At 34.4% G+C, this 18,613-nt stretch overlaps 1 protein-coding gene across 1 annotated transcript in view; it reads right to left on the bottom strand.

The window, feature by feature from the left end:
* The window catches only part of LOC131435358 (neuroligin-4, X-linked-like), a 413,817-nt gene that overhangs the window by 48,723 nt on the left and 346,481 nt on the right, over positions 1 to 18,613 (bottom strand). The window contains exon 14 of the mRNA XM_058603165.1: positions 732 to 878. Coding sequence (XP_058459148.1) covers positions 732 to 878 — 147 coding nt within the window. The remainder of the gene's footprint in view (positions 1 to 731; positions 879 to 18,613) is intronic.

Genomic DNA, 18,613 nt, shown 5'->3' with positions numbered 1-18,613 from the left:
TGACTCCCTAGCCGGATCCAGATAAAATTCAATAGCAACTTATAAGACTACATGGTTTTTAATTTAAATCTTAGTTGAAGAAAATCGGTTGAGCGGTCTCTGAGAAAATCGAATGCACTTTAAAATTCGTAAAATTCAGTAGCACTGTATGGGACCAAGAGACCTTTCTTTTTAATCAAAGTTTGTGAAAATCGGTCCAGCCATACACACACACATACACACACACACGCACGCACGCACGCACGCACGCACGCATGCACGCACACACACACACACACACACAAATTTTCTCAGTTCGTCGAGCTGAGTCGAATTTTATATGTTGGGTTTCACAGTGATTGCATAACCTTTCTTTATGCGAAAGGCAGAACTACGAGCAGTAAACAACCCGTATTCGTACAAATTTAGAAAAATCCGATGATGGCTGAAAAATGATATCTATAGAGTATTTATTTCTTTATGATTGATATTTGTGCAATGAAAACTTCCTCTAGAATTACGTGTAAGCATTAGACTACTCAGCTTTTCATATTTTAACGATGTTAAAAATGCAGGGCAGCTTCCGAAGCAATGCTTCTTCCACATAATAATGCGCTAAACCATTTTTCTCCCAGGGGCAGTTTGTGTTCGTCTGTTTGTCTTGCAATTGTTGTCTAGTGGAAGGCTAGTGGATTATTATACCCTTGCATTCTTGACAAGTCACTCTATCTGTAATCTGTACATCTACTTACCAGCATAGTAGTGCGGGTCTCGTTCGCGGAAGTGATGATGTCGCATGGAAACCTCGGGATCTCCAGGACGGTGAAGCTGCGGGATCAGATTCAGCCAAAGTGCCATCTTGTGACCTCGGTAGTGACTACGCATCTTCGGCTTGGTTGCTGGAGAATGGAATCCATGATAATAATATAAATAAGTTGATAAGCAAGAACAGAATATTGCAACAATGTGACTGCCATTCTGAGCAAGGCAATGCATTAAAGACTGTCCCAATAAGTATGGACGCACTTTGATTTCGCTGTAAATAATTCACAAGTGTTAGATATTCAAACTTTATTCGATATATTGATAATATTAGACTTCAACAACAGAATATTATTCTCAACATTTGCTACTTAGCCATTGTAGACTAGCTGGCGCACCTTCTTGCGAACGTTCCTCATTAAATTCCGTACAGACTTCTTGGCGACAAGTTTTGACTCTTTTTTCCAATCTTTTTCGAATTGTTGAATGGTTTCGGCTGCCGAGACATGTTTCCTGAAATGTGCCTTCGTTAATTCCCAAAATTCCTCAATTGGTCGAAGTTGTGGGCAATTTGGTGGATTCATGTCTTTTGGGACGAAAGTGACATTTTTGGTAGTATACCATTCTACCGTTGATTTCGAGTAGTGGCAAGAAGCAAGATCTGGCCAGAAGACAACATGATCCATGTGGCTTCGAATCATGGGTAGAAATCGTTTTTTTAAACCTTCTTTGATGTATATTTCGCTGTTCATTGAAGCAGTGGCGATGAAGGGTTTCGAAATCTTACCGCAGCTACAAATTGCTTGCCAGACCATAGCTTTCCTACCAAATTTTTCGATTTCAATCGATGTCTCGGACTGGTTTAACACTTGCCCTTCTCGCACCGTATAATATTGTGGTTCAAGCAAGGATTTGTAATCGAGTTTAAAGTAGGTTCCGTCGTCCATGATTATGCAGTTAAAATTTCCAGCAAGAATCGTATTGTACAGCTTTCGAACCCTCGGCCTGATCGATGCTTCTTGTTTCGGACTACGTTTTGGTTGTTTCTGCTTCTTATAGGTTCGAAGACTCAAACGTTCTTTAGCACGAAGACAATTTGACTTCGACGTGTCCACTTTTTTGGCCACATCCCGAACTGAAAGCTCCTTCTTTTACTCGAACGCCTTCAGTATACGTTTATGCAACTGAGGGTTAGCAGGACCTTTTTTTACCCGTTTTCGGTTTATCCTCAAAGGTGTTATCCTCACCGAACTTCCTGTTTGCATTTCGCACGGCTTTTTCACGTACTCCTTACATTTTTGCTATCTTTCTCAGTGACAGTCTGCGTTCTCTGCATCATTTGTACACAATTTTTCGACGTTGTTCTGCTGAAAGTCCACGCATTTCGAAACAAACTAATGAAAGCGAATAAACTGCACAAGTGGTTAGAGAAGAGTGTAAACAACAGGACGCAGCCATAAAAATTGACAGATTCTGAACCATTGCGAAATGGCAGCGGTTTTTGGTTGCGTCCATACTTTCTAGCACAGTCTTTAGGATAAGCCTTCCTTCGGCTTTCAGGTCTGAAGTATGGATCGGATGGGAATGAAACTGAAAAAAATATTTTCAATGAATCGTGCCATCCAAAAATATTTCCTTAGCGAGCAAATATGAAAAATTAATTTTACTTTAAATGCTAGTGTAGTATTTTTCGTAATTTTTAGGTAACACAAGTCGAATTCACTTGATTGTCTTGTACTTTAATAAACATTTACTTTTACATTAGTTAGAGAAATACGACTCTTTTGAACCATGTAACATTTTCTGAGTGTTTCGGATGTAGAAGTTTTAATCATATGGTAATCGCCATCAATCAGAAAATTTGTCTTCTTTTCAACGGGAGTCGAAAATCAAGCGTCAAAAACAATCGTCTTATCCAACATGCTTGTGACCACACCTCAACACAATGCTCTGCTGCTGTATAAATCGGACAAATAATTTTTCGCTGCTGATTTGCGTAAACCCGGAAAGACGTATAATTGTAAACAAATATCACAGTTAATAAGCGTGATTGCGAATGAATCATGAAATGCTGTTTCTTCTCACTAACGACACGATTTTTTACTTATGTTTCAGCTAATAACTTGAAAATTTGCTCCACGTAATACCCAACTCAACCGGTGCATGCAAAAACACTGCATGAATCTGTAACAAAGATATTATAATTTAGAATACGTATAAAGCCTTAAAAAAATCAGGCAAATTGTAAATTGAATTCTGAATGAATATCTTAGAAAATATTCGAATACAGTTTACACAAATCGAAGAAACTTTTTTTTAGAATGATAACACAACTATATTACGATCTCGCCAAATTGGGCAACTATGCAATCAGCTTTCCCAAGTAACAATTCGAATGCCTTATGGTTTTGATTATAATTTATAGGAGTTTTTTAATTGATTTTTCAATCACTACCTGTTTTATGACAACTATAATAAGTGTCTCTTTTAACCAGTAATATCATAGTTTTCAAAGCTTCTATAAAACCCTTTACCTACACTAAAAATAAAATAAAAATAAAACAATTTGTACTAGAATAAAACCATGCAAACACTCTTAATATTGCTTTCAATCATTTTCTTTAAAACATTATTGTCAGTTAAATTCTTTCATGAATCTAGTTTTGTGTGTGTGCGTGTTAATTCTATGGCAATTTCACTCAGAGAAAATTTGAGGATTCTAAAGTACATTTATGACACATTAGTTGTAGGCTATTTGATTTATTGCTTCTTAGGTTAAGTGTAATTTGCATTAAAAGAAATTTCATGGCCGCCATTATGATGTTCTATACCGTAGCATTTATTGACATGAAATAAACTTCGAAATGCAAAAACGAGGAAATATGTTGGACTTTCATGATTCATTTTCAGATCGTATGCATAAGTTTTATCGCCACAGAATAGTTTTATACAAAAATGACGATGAATCACAAAAAATTATTTTCATAAATCATGGAGACTTTCGCAAAAACCGCATTTATTTCAAGGCGATTACTTATAATTCTTATTTTTATCCTTACATTCACGATAAAAATAAAAGCGCATGAAGTTTTTACGTTCGGAAAAGGTCTCAAACTCGTAATTAAAATATAATATATTCTTACTGATTGCATTCAAAGTAGACATGACACACATAGTCAAGAAAAATATCATCAAAACGACAGTTTATTCATAGTGCAATTCAATCCATCCAAAGAAATTTCATGTTGATCGTAAAGCTAGTTTCAAAATTTTCTTGAATTTGGAGTTTTAAAGCAGGTTTATGCTGATTTATTATGTAGCATTGAAGACAGCTACAAGTATTTAATAATATTAAAAATGTTACTTGGGTTATCTCAAGATAGATTTGATGTAATGTAATCTAGGCACCGGAAGAAAGCGGAAAAATTACGTACCTTTCCAAATTATTGCGAAAAGTTGTCAAGTTAAAAGGATGGATTGTTTGTTTGAAATCAATACATATTGAATTGGGTCTTAAAGGCCAAGTTTCAGGCTTTTGTATTTGCCCATACTTTTTCGATCACTACACTACGCAGTGGGCCAGAACGGCAATTTCATGCTTTTAATTATCTTGCGGCCTCATAGTAATTTTTTTCTTGATGTCTTCTATAAAGTTTTAGCGGATATTAAGGCGGTTTAATGAATGTATTTTGTGCTTTCTTTTGTCTTCTGGTTCCATAATAACAAACTGACAAAAACTATCAAAAACGCCATGAAATTCGTTTCACCGGATGCCAGAGAAGGTTGTTGAGTTACAATGACAAGCATAATCATTAATCATTAATCGAATAATTGTAGTTTGAACGATTCAGAAGATGAAATACAGTTTGTTGAATTAAGGAATCTTTAGTTATGTTCGTTTGATTCATATGGAAGACAACATTTAAATACGTGAAGTGCCTTAATCTCACATACATCAGATCTACATTCGCTCGTATAATTCTTCTGTTGTCTCAACCGCAAGCAATTTTCGACTGTGTCGGATGAGATGCGAACACGAACTAACAAGTTTCGGTGGTTGATGTGAATGAGAATTATGGTCTTGCCAAAAAATCGAAAAACACAGTTGTTGCAGCTGATTTTATTGTTGAAATAAATTAGACTTAAGACTGTGGGCCCGGGGGCACGAGCCCCCACTGCCCCTCTGTAAAAGCGCCCTGCTACACGGAGAACCGATCATAAAATTGCGATATCGCAGTTTTTGATTTTTGCGATAGTTGATTTAACTAATTTCTTTTTGATTCAACCAAAATGGTGTTTGATTTGCATATATTCAAGTAGTTGAAAAATATGTTGTTTTGAATGCTGTCAAATGCCGGAGACAGTTGAAAGCAAAACAATAATCGCAATCACTAATAGTACTGTTGTTGTACCGTTGAATTCCACTATGTTATATCACGTCATTACACTCTCACAAAGTCACTATTTTCACAGTCACTATTTTTCCGAAAGTGTATAAAACGTTATAATACAGATACGTATTTCGGAGTGCTATTTGCATCCTTCTTCAGTGTATCGGTTTTATAAGTTTATTGAAAGAATGCTGCAATGAAGTTCCTTTTATACAAACGTAACTACCCATATCCTACCCATATCCAAGATAAAAACAAACATAGAAAACACTTAACTCTTCCAGTTTTCTGTTACCTGTTTTTACCTTTCATTTTGTGGTTTACCTACTTACGTTTCTACCTACTTACGTTTGTATAAAAGGAACTTCATTGCAGCATTCTTTCAATAAACTTATAAAACCGATACACTGAAGAAGGATGCAAATAGCACTCCGAAATACGTATCTGTATTATAACGTTTTATACACTTTCGGAAAAATAGTGACTGTGAAAATAGTGACTTTGTGAGAGTGTAATGACGTGATATAACATAGTGGAATTCAACGGTACAACAACAGTACTATTAGTGACAACATTCTACTAACAGCTCAAACAAAAATTTAGGAATAATCGCAATGCAAAATCAACAACTTTTTTTGTTGAAATCTGTTCGCGTCGCTTCAAAATGTCAATGAAAACAACATCGATGATTAAAGCGTTTGGTAAAATTGTGTCCATTCAATTTGAGAAATTTATGATTCCATAACAAGTGTTTATCTAACAGCGGTGTTGTGATAAAGTTAACCTTGTTTAAGATGAAAAAGATTTGGCGACAAATTAGAAAATGTTAATGAATGATCATCTCGTAATCTTTCAGGTATGCGCAAAAATTTTATGCTTCAAATTCGATCATTATTTACTTCCAACAGACTGTTTTACTCCCAGCTGTTTGATACCGATGATGATTAGCAATAAAACGCTTTTTGACATGAATTTAATTTATAAAAGTAACAGGAGCGAAGGGTTTCAAACACAAAGAACGCGCTGCGATTGAATGGCGCGTTTGAATTGCCGTCGCAAAATTCCAATTCCCAGCGGTTGATGCACCCAAGCTCATATAAATTGACCAAAATCAGTGCATACCTTTAGTTCAACCGTTTGAAGGCATCATTTTAGGTAAATTTAATAATTTCGCTAATTTACTCGCCCCTCCGGGCACTTTTGCTGATTAAAAACGTTTTTCTACATCAATTATTTCCGATCGAATCAGAAGTATTTTTTTAGAATTTAGATATTTACTGATCTCAAAACAAACAAACAAATAAAACCGATTTATTTTTCAACAAACAGAATTTTGTTTCAATAACAACACCAGTTATTTCAACTAAAGTATTTGTTGAAATTGAAAGGTATGTGTCCTCACTAATTGACAGTATTTTATTTTCAAACAGTTGAATTAGTTGTTTCAATCATCGTTTCTGCTAATCGAAAAACAAAAATGACAGTTTAGTTAAAACAACAATCGATTAGTTGTACCAAATTTTAACCAATCGAATTCAGAAAATCAACTAATATTCTGGTTGAAATGGGATCGCGGGTGGTTCCGTGTATGATCTTATTTGTACAATGACACAACAAAGTGTATTGTTGAAATTAACCGTATCAGTTTTATTCCGTATAAACCAGAGCAATTATTTCACCCGTGAATTAACAGGAAAGCTTGCACGCGCTTCAATAATTGAAATTTCATCTGATTATTTCTTTGTCTGGGACTTATTAACAATCGAAGCGTAAGTATTGATAATTAATAATATTAGAAACTGCATAACATTACATAAAACGTTTCCGAGCCTCGATTCAATAGTCGGTTTTCACAGTTATTGCATAACTTTCCTGTATGAAAAGGCAAAAAGTAAAATATCACTACATGATTGTGGTATGCAAATATTTGAAATTTTTTGAATGTAAGTAATTACTAAAAGAAATGTTGGAATATAAGAATTACCAAAAATTTAGGTAGAATTTGTTGGTTTATATCTCATCATTTATTCCATTTGCCAATGTTATAAATTCAATGCACTAAAATTTTTTTATTTTATTTTATTTTTTATTTTTTAAAGTATCTAAAGTATTTTGAACTGATTTTGCTAGTAAAATTGACTATGAAATTGTTTGTCAAGAAATTGGCAGACACGTATAAGTTAAAGTATTTGTTTTTTCAACTGAAAAATATACGGTTAAAGGCACATTGCTATGGCTCTAAAATGCCGAGGGCATAAAATATAAGTCGAAGGCCAAACAGCAGGCAGTGATAAAAGGTATACTTCAGGCGGTCGCACAAAGTATCATGTACGTGCCATGCATTATTTAATCTGGTTGCTTCCTGGGATGTGCACAGAAAGAAAATATGAAACTTACACGACATGTAAACCGATAGTACTATGAAATAGACATCAGTTGAAACGAAAATCTAATTTAAAACCATGATTAATGTAAAATTACATTTAAATTCATTTAGTTTTTCATTGAACAAGCCTGTATATTTACAAACCGCTTCGTTTTGTAATGTGAATTTCCATTCAATTGCCTGCTCCAAATATGTGCATGAAAATAAATGTAAAATCACAAAATATTTTTATCTGTGTGTGCATAAAAATACGACAGTGGTTCAGTTACTAGAAATATTTTCCAGTTTTCGCATCTTCTTCCATCTACTTTTTTTGGTCTGGTCTGAGAAAAATAACGATAATCAACGTGACAAACTAAGTCGACACTACATCCGTTGGGACAATTTGCACATGTCAAATTTTGAACTATTGTATATGCAAAATCAAAACGAATAAAACGTTTAGAAACTTTATTTATACTCAAACATATACTTTTACCTATACGACGTAATGCCTAGAACTTTTATCGCTCGTTATAAACAACCTACGTAGGACGTTAGTCAGTGTTTTACCAAACGTGATGGTATGACAAGGGATGTCGTAATATCGATCGATTATTCGAGTAATCGAATATTACCCCAAAAAATCGAGTAATATTTAATCGATTATTTTGAATCTAATATTCGATTATCAAGCTAATCGAATATTTCGAAAAATTCTATAACAATAATCGAATAAGCAATCGAATAATCGATTATTAACACAGGTAATTGATTGAATTCGATAGAAAGGTTTGAAAATTTCGAAAAATCCGACATCCCTAGATATGACAGATGAACGACAGCGAATTAGGCACACCGGAAGGATGCTTTGTTTTATCGGATTTGCGAAAGACCCAATCTTTTCTCATTGCATTAGCGAATTACAAATAAAATGGTAACTTTCGATGATGCCAAATTATATTTGCTAAAGAAACGCTACAATTTCTATGAGCGATTTCCAGTTTGAACTAATCAATTTTGTTGAGCCTTTTTGGATGTTATTGTGCTTTATCCATTTCTCATGTTCATGTACCATGAAATTGATATAGATTGGAACTAGGACTAGGATAAATAAAATGATTGCTCAAATTTCGTGACCAAAATGTCTGCACATATAACGGGAATTTTTTTAGGAGGTTGTTTTTTTTAATATGGTTCACTCTATTGTCTGAAAATTGTTTTGACAGTGTAAAGTGACACCTCTACTAAGTATTGTTGAGCAAATCTTCATCAATAGGTTAGCTCCAGAATATTGCTTCCAAATCGTGGAAATTTATTTTCAAAATCAGAGTTCAATTACTGTTTATAGCATAAAATTCTCTTCAATGATGAGGCGCATTTTTGGTTAACAAGCAAAATTACCGTATTTGGAGCACAGACAATCCACACGCCGTTTAAGAACTACCGATACATCTAGATAAATTTATTGTTTGGTGCGGTGTATGAACTGGTGGTCGTAATTCATTTAAAAATGAGGAAAAACTTTACCGTGAATGGAAATCGATACAGAACCATGATCAATTAATTTTTGTAGCCAAATTTTCAAGATATATGCTTGAAAATTGACGAAATATGCTTTCACCAGGATTGTGCCACTTGTCATACAGCGACCAAAACAATCGGCTATTAAAAGAACAATTCAACGACAAAATTATTTCGAGAAATGGACCGGTGAATTGGCCTTCGCGTTCAAGGCGGCATATGCCCAAAATCATATTTAAATTAAAAGAATATTTTTTTGATTATACACCAAATACAAATCTTATCATCCTTAAGCCTTAATACTTCATTAAAGTCGATAATAGCTCGACATTGTTGCGAGATCCTAGGAATTGAAACGTAATACAAAACTTTGTATCAACTCATCTTGTACAACTTGCAGCTTTAGCATCAGAACGCGGAAATGGTTGGTATCCATATAGAAAGCAAAACAGCAAGCCATTGAACAAATTCTTATTACTGCTAACAACACAGTACGGTTCAACCTAACGATACAATGGATTCCGGGCAACCCTTGATCCGCCCGCGTCCTGTTCCGTATCGTTTCATCGAAACGCACATTATCGCTCTAATACAGGTTACGAGAGATGGGCTGTACTGAAAAACGATCGGAGCAAAACCCTGCTGCTGCAGGAACTAGATTGCCTAGAGCAGACATATCTGTTGTTCTGCAAGGATTAAATCGTACGACCCGATGCGGCTGAGACGGCTGATTACTGGATGTTTCTTTCTACGCACCGCCTTTGAAATTCTACAAAAGAAGACAAATCTCGTTATTTTCATTCCCCGACTCCTGTTTCCTCCGTGAGAGGTGACTAGACGGGTTTACGTAATCTTAAAGTGTAGCATCAAACGAAATGTTCAAGCGAAAATAAGCATTTGCCGTGTAGATTGTTCTCATCGTTACGTTGCGAACGAACGCCCTCCATCACTGTGTAGGTGAGACGCTGGATGCTGCTAGCAGAAGTATCTTTTTGCTTCCAGGAGCTCATACTGCTGAATGTTTATTTTTCATTACATTTCAAACTAATGAAAAATGCATACAAACAACACCGGTAATGGTAATACGTTGTGTGTCTGTATGTACTAACGAGACTCGCATCGGTTGGTGCGCAGTGTCAAATTATTTTCTTCGAGCATGATAATATATTTTTTTATTGATATTCGACAATCCTAAATTTGTACAGAACCGGCAAAATGTCAAATATTCATACTTTATGATATTTGTACACCATTATCTGCTACCAGGGGCGGAAGCAATAAAATTTGTTTGCGATTTGATTCATCACTTTGGGATAAGATTTGCGCAACACTCTTTTAGGTACATTTGCCCCATACTGAGAGCGATGACACGGTTGGGTTCTTGTTACAGTGGAGTATCCGAAGAAACATTGAAGAGGCGTTTTTTAGTGTAACGCGAAAAATATATTCATTAGTTTAAAATCAATTGCATTCACGAATCAATGGGAAAGCTTAACCATGAGGGACTATGGAGCTTTACAAATACAAATCAATTTATAACAAATCATTAATTTTTATACATCATCGTACGAATGAAATTTTCAGGCAGTAATGTAATCGTTTGATTTTTGTTTTTCATACGAATATAACAACGAATATAACCAGGTAAAACACCGTACCAAGCTAAATATAGCAGACGCTATTTAACAAATACGTATTCGGAATAGTTTTTTGTTGTAATATTTATTGAAATATGAGTTAAAATAGAATTATTTAGATTTAAATTAAGTGTTCAGCCACAAGTGGTGTCTTTTTAGTCATGAGTATTACTTGGGAAGGGGCAAAACCAAGCAATTCTTTTAGTTCATTTTTAATTTCATCAGTACTTTGATCATTTGATAAGCCTTTCAAGGCAGCCTTGAAGGGTCTGTCTGATATTATATCATATGAATAAAATTTATGAAGTTTCTCGGACAAACATCGGATAAGACGTTCATAATCTTCCAATCCATCAACCAAGACTCGACATTCTCCTCTTCGACCGATTTGAAATGAGACTTTTACTTCCGGGAGAAAAGTTTAGCTCAGTACGGAATGCTTTGAAGTCGGAACTCATCACCGTCACTGGTGGCATAGATTGACAGAACAACAAGCGTCCATTTTGGGAATTTTTGAAGAATTTTCTTCTAAGGCGCTACAATCGGATTCAGGAAAAATCTCGTAAATATTGTTAGACGGCATAGGATCAACGGAAGGGAAATCCGTCCGTTGTCTTTTATTTTTACGTTCAGATTCTATAAGATCGTGAATGTTATTAAAAAAATGTTGAATAACGGATTGTGATTTATTCCGTATTGATTTATATTTAGCCTTAGGCTTGTTGCCTTTCCGGTTGGACGCAGGCATTTTTGAAATGAATGAAATTTTAAATTAAATTAACTAGGCTAAATTAGTCTTCGATTAGACTCCTAGTTTGGAAAAGTCTTGATAAAGACTGATTTTGTTATAGTCTAAAGAAAAACTAATTAGTTCGAAGAATAGTTCTTAGAATAGCTAGCCTTAAGAAAGGCTGACTAATTTCTTAGTCTTGAAAAAGACTGATTATATTAGAATATCTCTCTTTGTATAGCCTTGAGAAAGGCTGACTAATTGTTAGTCTTTAAAAAGACTGTTAGTGATTCAGGTAGCCTTGAGAAAGACTGAAGCCTTGAATCAATAAAACTCCAGGCAGCCAAAAAAATTTCAGGAGCCAAGAGCTATACGCGTGCGGTGCAAACGACTGTTCCACACCGACTGACTTCAAACATTTATTTTTGATTTCTACTCATCAACCCGTTCGTAAAATACCCAAATTGTGATGGTTTGAATCGAATATTGAAGCGACTTCAAATATCGGAAATTTGAATAATATTGGATATTGAAGTGACTTCAAACATCGTTTTTCGATATCTCCTCATCAAAAACGTTCGAAAAATACCCATATTGTAATGGTTTGTAACGAATATCGATGAACCGGAAGTCGCCATCTTGGATATTGAAGAGTTTTCATACATCGTTTTTCAACATCTACTCTTCGAACCCGTTCGAAAAATACCCAAATTGTGCTGGTTTGTAACGAATATCGATGAAAAGGAAGTCGCCATCTTGCATATTGAAACTACTTAGAACATACTTGTATGACATATACTGGTCAGTATCGTTCCAAAAATATTATCATATATTATATTTTATTATATTGTATAGAACAATTCACAAACAAAATAAAAATTTCTGTTTTGAAAATCTGAGATCTTGCTTTTTCAATTAATTGCTGTTTTACATTTTTTTTTTCAAAAATTGAAAATATGCGCTGTTTGGCAACCCTATGCATCTAGTAAATGTTTAGATGTTGTGACTTTCCATCACTATTCACTTCCTTTTCCATTCAAAAAATGTTGGAATTTTTTTTTAAATTGTTAATCTTCGTTGATTGACAACCCTAACCCGCGATTTTTTATTAACATTGACATTCTCCTTTTGCAATAATGGTATGAAATTTGACCATTTCATGGAACAGTGTCGAGATGAAAACAGCCACTAATGACTCCGTTTTAACTTTCTTCATGAAAGTTAATTACCAGAAATGAAATTTGCTCCGCAAAGAAAATGCAGCCGTTTCTATTGATGATTTTTTTTTCTTTCGTTACATTGATCGCCAAGACTGTTGCCACTACATTCATGAAGCGCTCGTTCATGACTGTCACATGCGACCTTCATCTGTATGGTTCGCGCGACATTCATGTGTGACCGCCCGGATAGTAGGCAAGTTTCCAGCACACGACATTCAAAGCAAATATCTACAGTTTTAGGTACCAACTTAGGAATTTCACTTAAAACTGTCACGTGAAGGGACCGTTTCCAGCAGAGCAATTCCAGAAATACTTAGCAGATCATCAGACTCGACCTTCTCCGATTTGGATGAAACTTTGCACATGGCTTCAGTATGGCAAACCATAAGTTTTGAACCGATGGAGAGGTCAATCCGACTCACGACTGATTTTTAAAAAGGGTGTAAGTATTTTTTCATTTCACAATAACTGCCTTTTTCAAATCTTTGTAACTCGGAAACCGTTAATTGTACAAAAATGGCGTTCAGGAAGAAGTTGTATGGAATCGATTGGGCACTCTAAAGAAAAATATACACTGAAAATTTTTTGTGATTTTTTTTCTCAATGATCACAAAATAATCGGAATTTTTTTTTGATAATTTTTATTGTAAAGCTGTTATTAAAACCTAACACATCACTATGGTCCGAAACAGGAAATTAGCGTGACAAAAATATTTTCTCTCTTAAATATTAGTTTTTTGTAGTTGGTGTCTTCACAAAAGTTGTTTGTAATCAAATGGCGCTCTTTTTGATGAAAAATGTTACTAGGGTGGTCCTCATTTAGATTGAAATCTGAAATCTAACTTTCTTAATTGAACTCAAAAATGATTTTGTTGTACTATAAAATTATAAGAAATTTTATTTTGAGCAACTTTGCTTAAAATAGCACCTCTTTAGCTTTTCATTTGATCGAGTTACATCAATTTTCCCGAATAAAAGTAGGGTGGCTCCTGAAAATTCACTTTTTTTGTTCTAACTTTTTTGTGAAACGTTCTACAGAAAAGTTGTCCTCAGAAGAGTTGTTGTACTAATCATTGCGCACAGTTTTGCCCAACCAAGCTTTTTCATATGAGCTACCAGTAAAAAGTTATGAATATTTTTTCATAAAAAACTAGTCAAGCTTCAAATATCAATATTCATTAGATGCCAGATCGATAAAAATATATCCTATGCGGTTCCTGAAATATCATAATATAAGTGAAAGTTTACGAGAAAATTGGAAGGGTGTTATTTTTTTCACTTATTTAAAATATTTTTTTAAAATACCTTCAAAAAACTCAAAAACATTGCATAACTCTTAAACGCCCTAACGTATCAACATACTTCCTTCGGCAAAATGATAGTATCAAACTAGTTCTACAAGTGCTCCATACATTGTCTATTCGAGAAATGAGACACACAAAAACTACAGCCGAAAATAGATTTGTTGTAAGTCAAAGCACTTCCTGAAATCCAAAAATATCATTAGTTCGTTAAAATGAGTAGAATGTATTTATTCGAACCAAAACTCATTGTGCGTCGTTTTCCGGTTTTTACAGCCTATTAGGTACACAAGTGGTTAAAAAAGAAGGGCCAGTGTCATAGGCGTCTCGGCACGATGTGATAAAAATATTTGCATTTTACTAACTTGAACCAACTTGTTGGAATGGTTGTCGAAATCATGAAAATTTTTGTTCATACATTTATCATGGCCAACTAGTTCGGAATAATCATATTACACAGTATCTCTAATCCTCAGTTGCTCAAACTCAATTGAAATAGTTATTTTGGTAACAAATTGATTAAAATTGTTCTGCAATCTATTTTCGGCTGTAGGTTTTGTTTGTCTCATTTCTCAAAAAAACATTGTATGGAACATTTGTAGAACTAATTTGATACTATTATTTTGCTGAAGGAAGTATGTTGATACATTAAGGCGTTTAAGAGTTAAGTAATATTTTCGAGATATTTAAATGGATTTTTAAGACTAATTTAAATAAGTTAAAAAAATAACACCCTTCCAATTTTCTCTTAAACTTTCACTTATATTATGATCTTTCAGGAACCGCATAGGATACATTTTTATCGATCTGGCATCTAATGAATATTGATATTTGAAGCTTGACTAGTTTTTTATGAAAAAATAATCATAACTTTTTACTGGTAGCTCATATGAAGAAGCTTGGTTGAGCAAAACTGTGCGCAATGATTAGTACAACAACACATCTGAGGACAACTTTTCTGTAGAACGTTTCACAAAAAAGTTAGAACAAAAAAAGTAAATTTTCAGGAGCCACCCTACTTTTATTCGGGAAAATTGATGTAACTCGATCAAATGAAAAGCTAGAGAGGTGCTATTTTCAGCAAAGTTGCTCAAAATAAAATTTCCTACAACTTTATTGTACAACAAAATCATTTTTGAGTTCAACTAAGAAAGTTGGATTTCAGATTTCAATCTAAATGAGGACCACCCTAGCAACATTTTTTTATCAAAAGGAGTACCATTTGATTACAAACAACTTTTGTGAAGACACCAAAAACAAAAAACTAATATTTAATAGTGAAAATATTTTTGTCACGCTAATTTCCCGTTTTGGACCACTGTGCACATGGATCAATAAGTCCCGAGACTAAAGCAGAGATGGCGCTCATAGTAAACCAGTAACTACGTCTTTCTAGAGTACTAACCTTTGCTTGAAACGGGTCAAATTTTTAAACGTTGGAACCATTGTATCACCCAAAAAAGGTGATTATGTTGATGAATAAAAAAAATTTTGCAAAAAAAAATGTTGTTTCCATTGTTAGTCTCGGGACTTATTGATCCATGTGTTACAGATTGATGGCTATCCCATTCGTGCCTTTTGAAAAATGAAGAAGTTGCAGCTAAAACAATTTACAGATGTATTCGAAATTTCAAGTTTTATTCAGTGTATAATTTTTTTAGAGTGCCCTATTGATTCCCTACAACTGCTTCCTGAACGCCATTTTTATACAATTAACGGTTTCCGAGTTACTACGATTTGAAAAAGGCAATTTTTGTGAAATGCAAAAATACATACGCCCTTTTTAAAAATCAGTCGTGAGTGGAATTGACCTCTCCATCGGTTCAAAATTTATGGCTTGCCATACTGAAGCCATGTGCAAAGTCGGAGAAGACGATTCTGATTTTGTCACTTTTTTGTTTATTCATTTCTGGAATTGTTCAGCACTGGTTGTAGCACGCCGTGATGCAAAGTTCTCCATTCTCGTACAGTACTAACAAGAGCGAACCCTTCATTTGATTGCATTGTCATGGATTGCTTAGTTCGTGTGTTAACTGAGAATGTAAGCACAGGCAATTTACCAAGCAAGGGAGCTGGTCTGTTCAGTAACATATACTCTCACGCATCCAGTTTCTCTCTAATATAAGTCTCTCATTCCGCAATGTCAAGCAAAGTGTTCATGTTTTTGTGTTGCTTCGTTCGTTTGAGAATTCAAAATATAAGCCCTGGTAGTATTTGCCGTTTGACGCTTAAATATTCAACTCAAACTTACCGTGATTTCAATCGAAAAATCTGTTTTAACCCACCTAGCGGTGTAATGATGACTGTCTCAGATCACCTATATTTTCATAAACATGACAACGGGACTCTCCAAAAAACTTTTCATTGCATCATGAAAAATAGTTCATTTGGGCATAAAATAGCAGAATCTTTTCAATTGCTAAACAACGTTAAGCCAAATTTAGAAGATTTTTTTCCGTTTTACCTTTTTTTATATATATAAAAAATAGGTATAGAATTCGCTCAAACTTTCGAAAAATTTTCCGAGGCCCGGAGGGCCGAATGACATATACCAATCGATTCAGCTCGACGAACTGAGCAAATGTCTGTGTGTGTGTGTGTGTATGTGTGTGTGTCTGTATGTGTGTTGTCAACTAAAGGGTCGAGATCTCAGAGATGGCTGGACCGATTTTGATCAAACTAGTCGCAAATGAAAGTTCTCCCCGTCACCCAAAACGCTATTGAATGGTTTTGAGATCGGATGTTTACTTTTTGAGTTATTCGAAGTTTTATGTCAAAATTTTCAGTTTTTTGACAGTATCTGTCACAATTGACCTTGAAAACAGAATATGTTTTCAGACTTAGATTCCGCACGATAATACCTATTCAACAAGCCATAGATTGTTAAAATCCGTCCATTTTTAACGGAGATATCGAAATTTTTGTGTAAACGACTTTTCCCCCTATCCCAGCAGTAGGAGTTTTGAGCGCTGTATGACAAAGCAATGCTTGGGAGCAACGGAAAACACGATTTTCTATTCTGTTACATACAATTGTTTCTAAGTACCAAAAAGACTGTGTACAGCATCCTGTTTCATGACAATTTGCCTCGGACCGATTTTAGCACGGCTCGTTTTTGGCAACATAATCGTTCGAATATGACATATATAAACCAGATGATGGCAGATTTTTTTTTAATTATATTGTTTTAAACTACTTACAGCAATAAATGCTGGAAGAACATAACATCCATATACCATTCGAATCAGTTCGTCGAGGTCAGCAAATGCGTGTGTGACAAATAATTTCACTCAATTTTCTCTGAAAATTTCTTTTCTACAAATTCAGATTCATACGAAAACTCGTATGCTCCCAAACAAAGTTCCTGAATTATGTTTGGTTCCGACCTCTGGTTCCGGAACTACAGGATGATATATGAAACGAAGTCAAAATTGTGTAACTCATTCTTCTCGTAGATGGCTGAACAAATCTAAGATTCAAATGAAATCTAAGAATCGTCTAAGATGCAAATGAAAAGTTTCAAGATCCAACTTCCGGTTTCGGGGATACAGAGTGATTAGTATAAAAATGTCTATTCCACATAAATTAATCAGGTTTATCGGGTTAGCAGATTTGGATAGTCGATAAAAAAAATTAACTTTTTTCAGTTTTAGTGGTATTCAGTTGTCGATTCAGAAGGCACCTAAAAATTTAATTCATGCTATGATTTCTCAAAGATGTCTTCACTGATTTTCAAATATTTTGAAACAAATGTAAACTATACAGCTATTCAGGTGAATTTATCTGACTTCGGCCATACCGATTTTAGAATTCCGGTTCCAGTATAAAATCGTTTCTCAAAGCTCAATCGTTTTCTCAAAAAAGCCTAATCAAATTTCAGAAATAAAAATTTAAATTGAATTAAACTTATGTACAAAATTAATTAGTTTTATACATACATACAAAAATTAATGAATTTTATCAAATTAATCTTCAAAGTTGTACTCAAAACTGTAATTTTTTCGTCATATGGCCATACGAATCGGTTTGGATTATGCTGGTTCCTGAATACCGGCTCTGGAAGTACCTTAAATTACCGTAAACTCTAAAGTGGAACTTACATATCATGGCATGTTTAATCGATTATCACACTTCTAGATTTAAATTCGATTGTATTTGCAGTTTCGACATTACAGAGTAATGAGTGATTACAATCTCAAATTGTCGCTTAAAACGACGGTCATTAAAATAATGTAATGAAAACTTAAACACCGAAGAATATTCATGCAAAAAACACATGCGAATTGATAAAAAAAAGGTATCATCTCACTGCTAGGTGGATTAATCACGTTTTTCGTTTTGAAACGACGGTTTGGAAGCTCAAATCCTCGTCATTTTGTAATTCCGAAACCGGAGGTCAGATCCGAATAAAATTCACGAGTTTTGTAAGTGACCATAATACCTTCCATTAGAATTTAAGTTTATGAAAATCAGCTTAACCATATCTTAGAAATTGAAGTGAGCTTCATTTTGATTTATTGGGCACACTACAACTGAAATCAGACTATTTGTACACTACAACTGAAATCAGACTATGTGGATAAAAATCAAAACTCATTAATGTCGGATTTTCGAAACCGAGCATTCTATGGTACTACGAGACCTTTCATTTGAATCTAAGTTTGTGAAAATCGGTTAAGCCCTTTCTGAGAACATTGAGTGCAA

Source organism: Malaya genurostris, chromosome 3 (genome assembly GCF_030247185.1).
Source record: "Malaya genurostris strain Urasoe2022 chromosome 3, Malgen_1.1, whole genome shotgun sequence".
NCBI classification, from domain to species: domain Eukaryota; kingdom Metazoa; phylum Arthropoda; class Insecta; order Diptera; family Culicidae; genus Malaya; species Malaya genurostris.
This window is presented reverse-complemented; position numbering and strand designations above follow the sequence as displayed.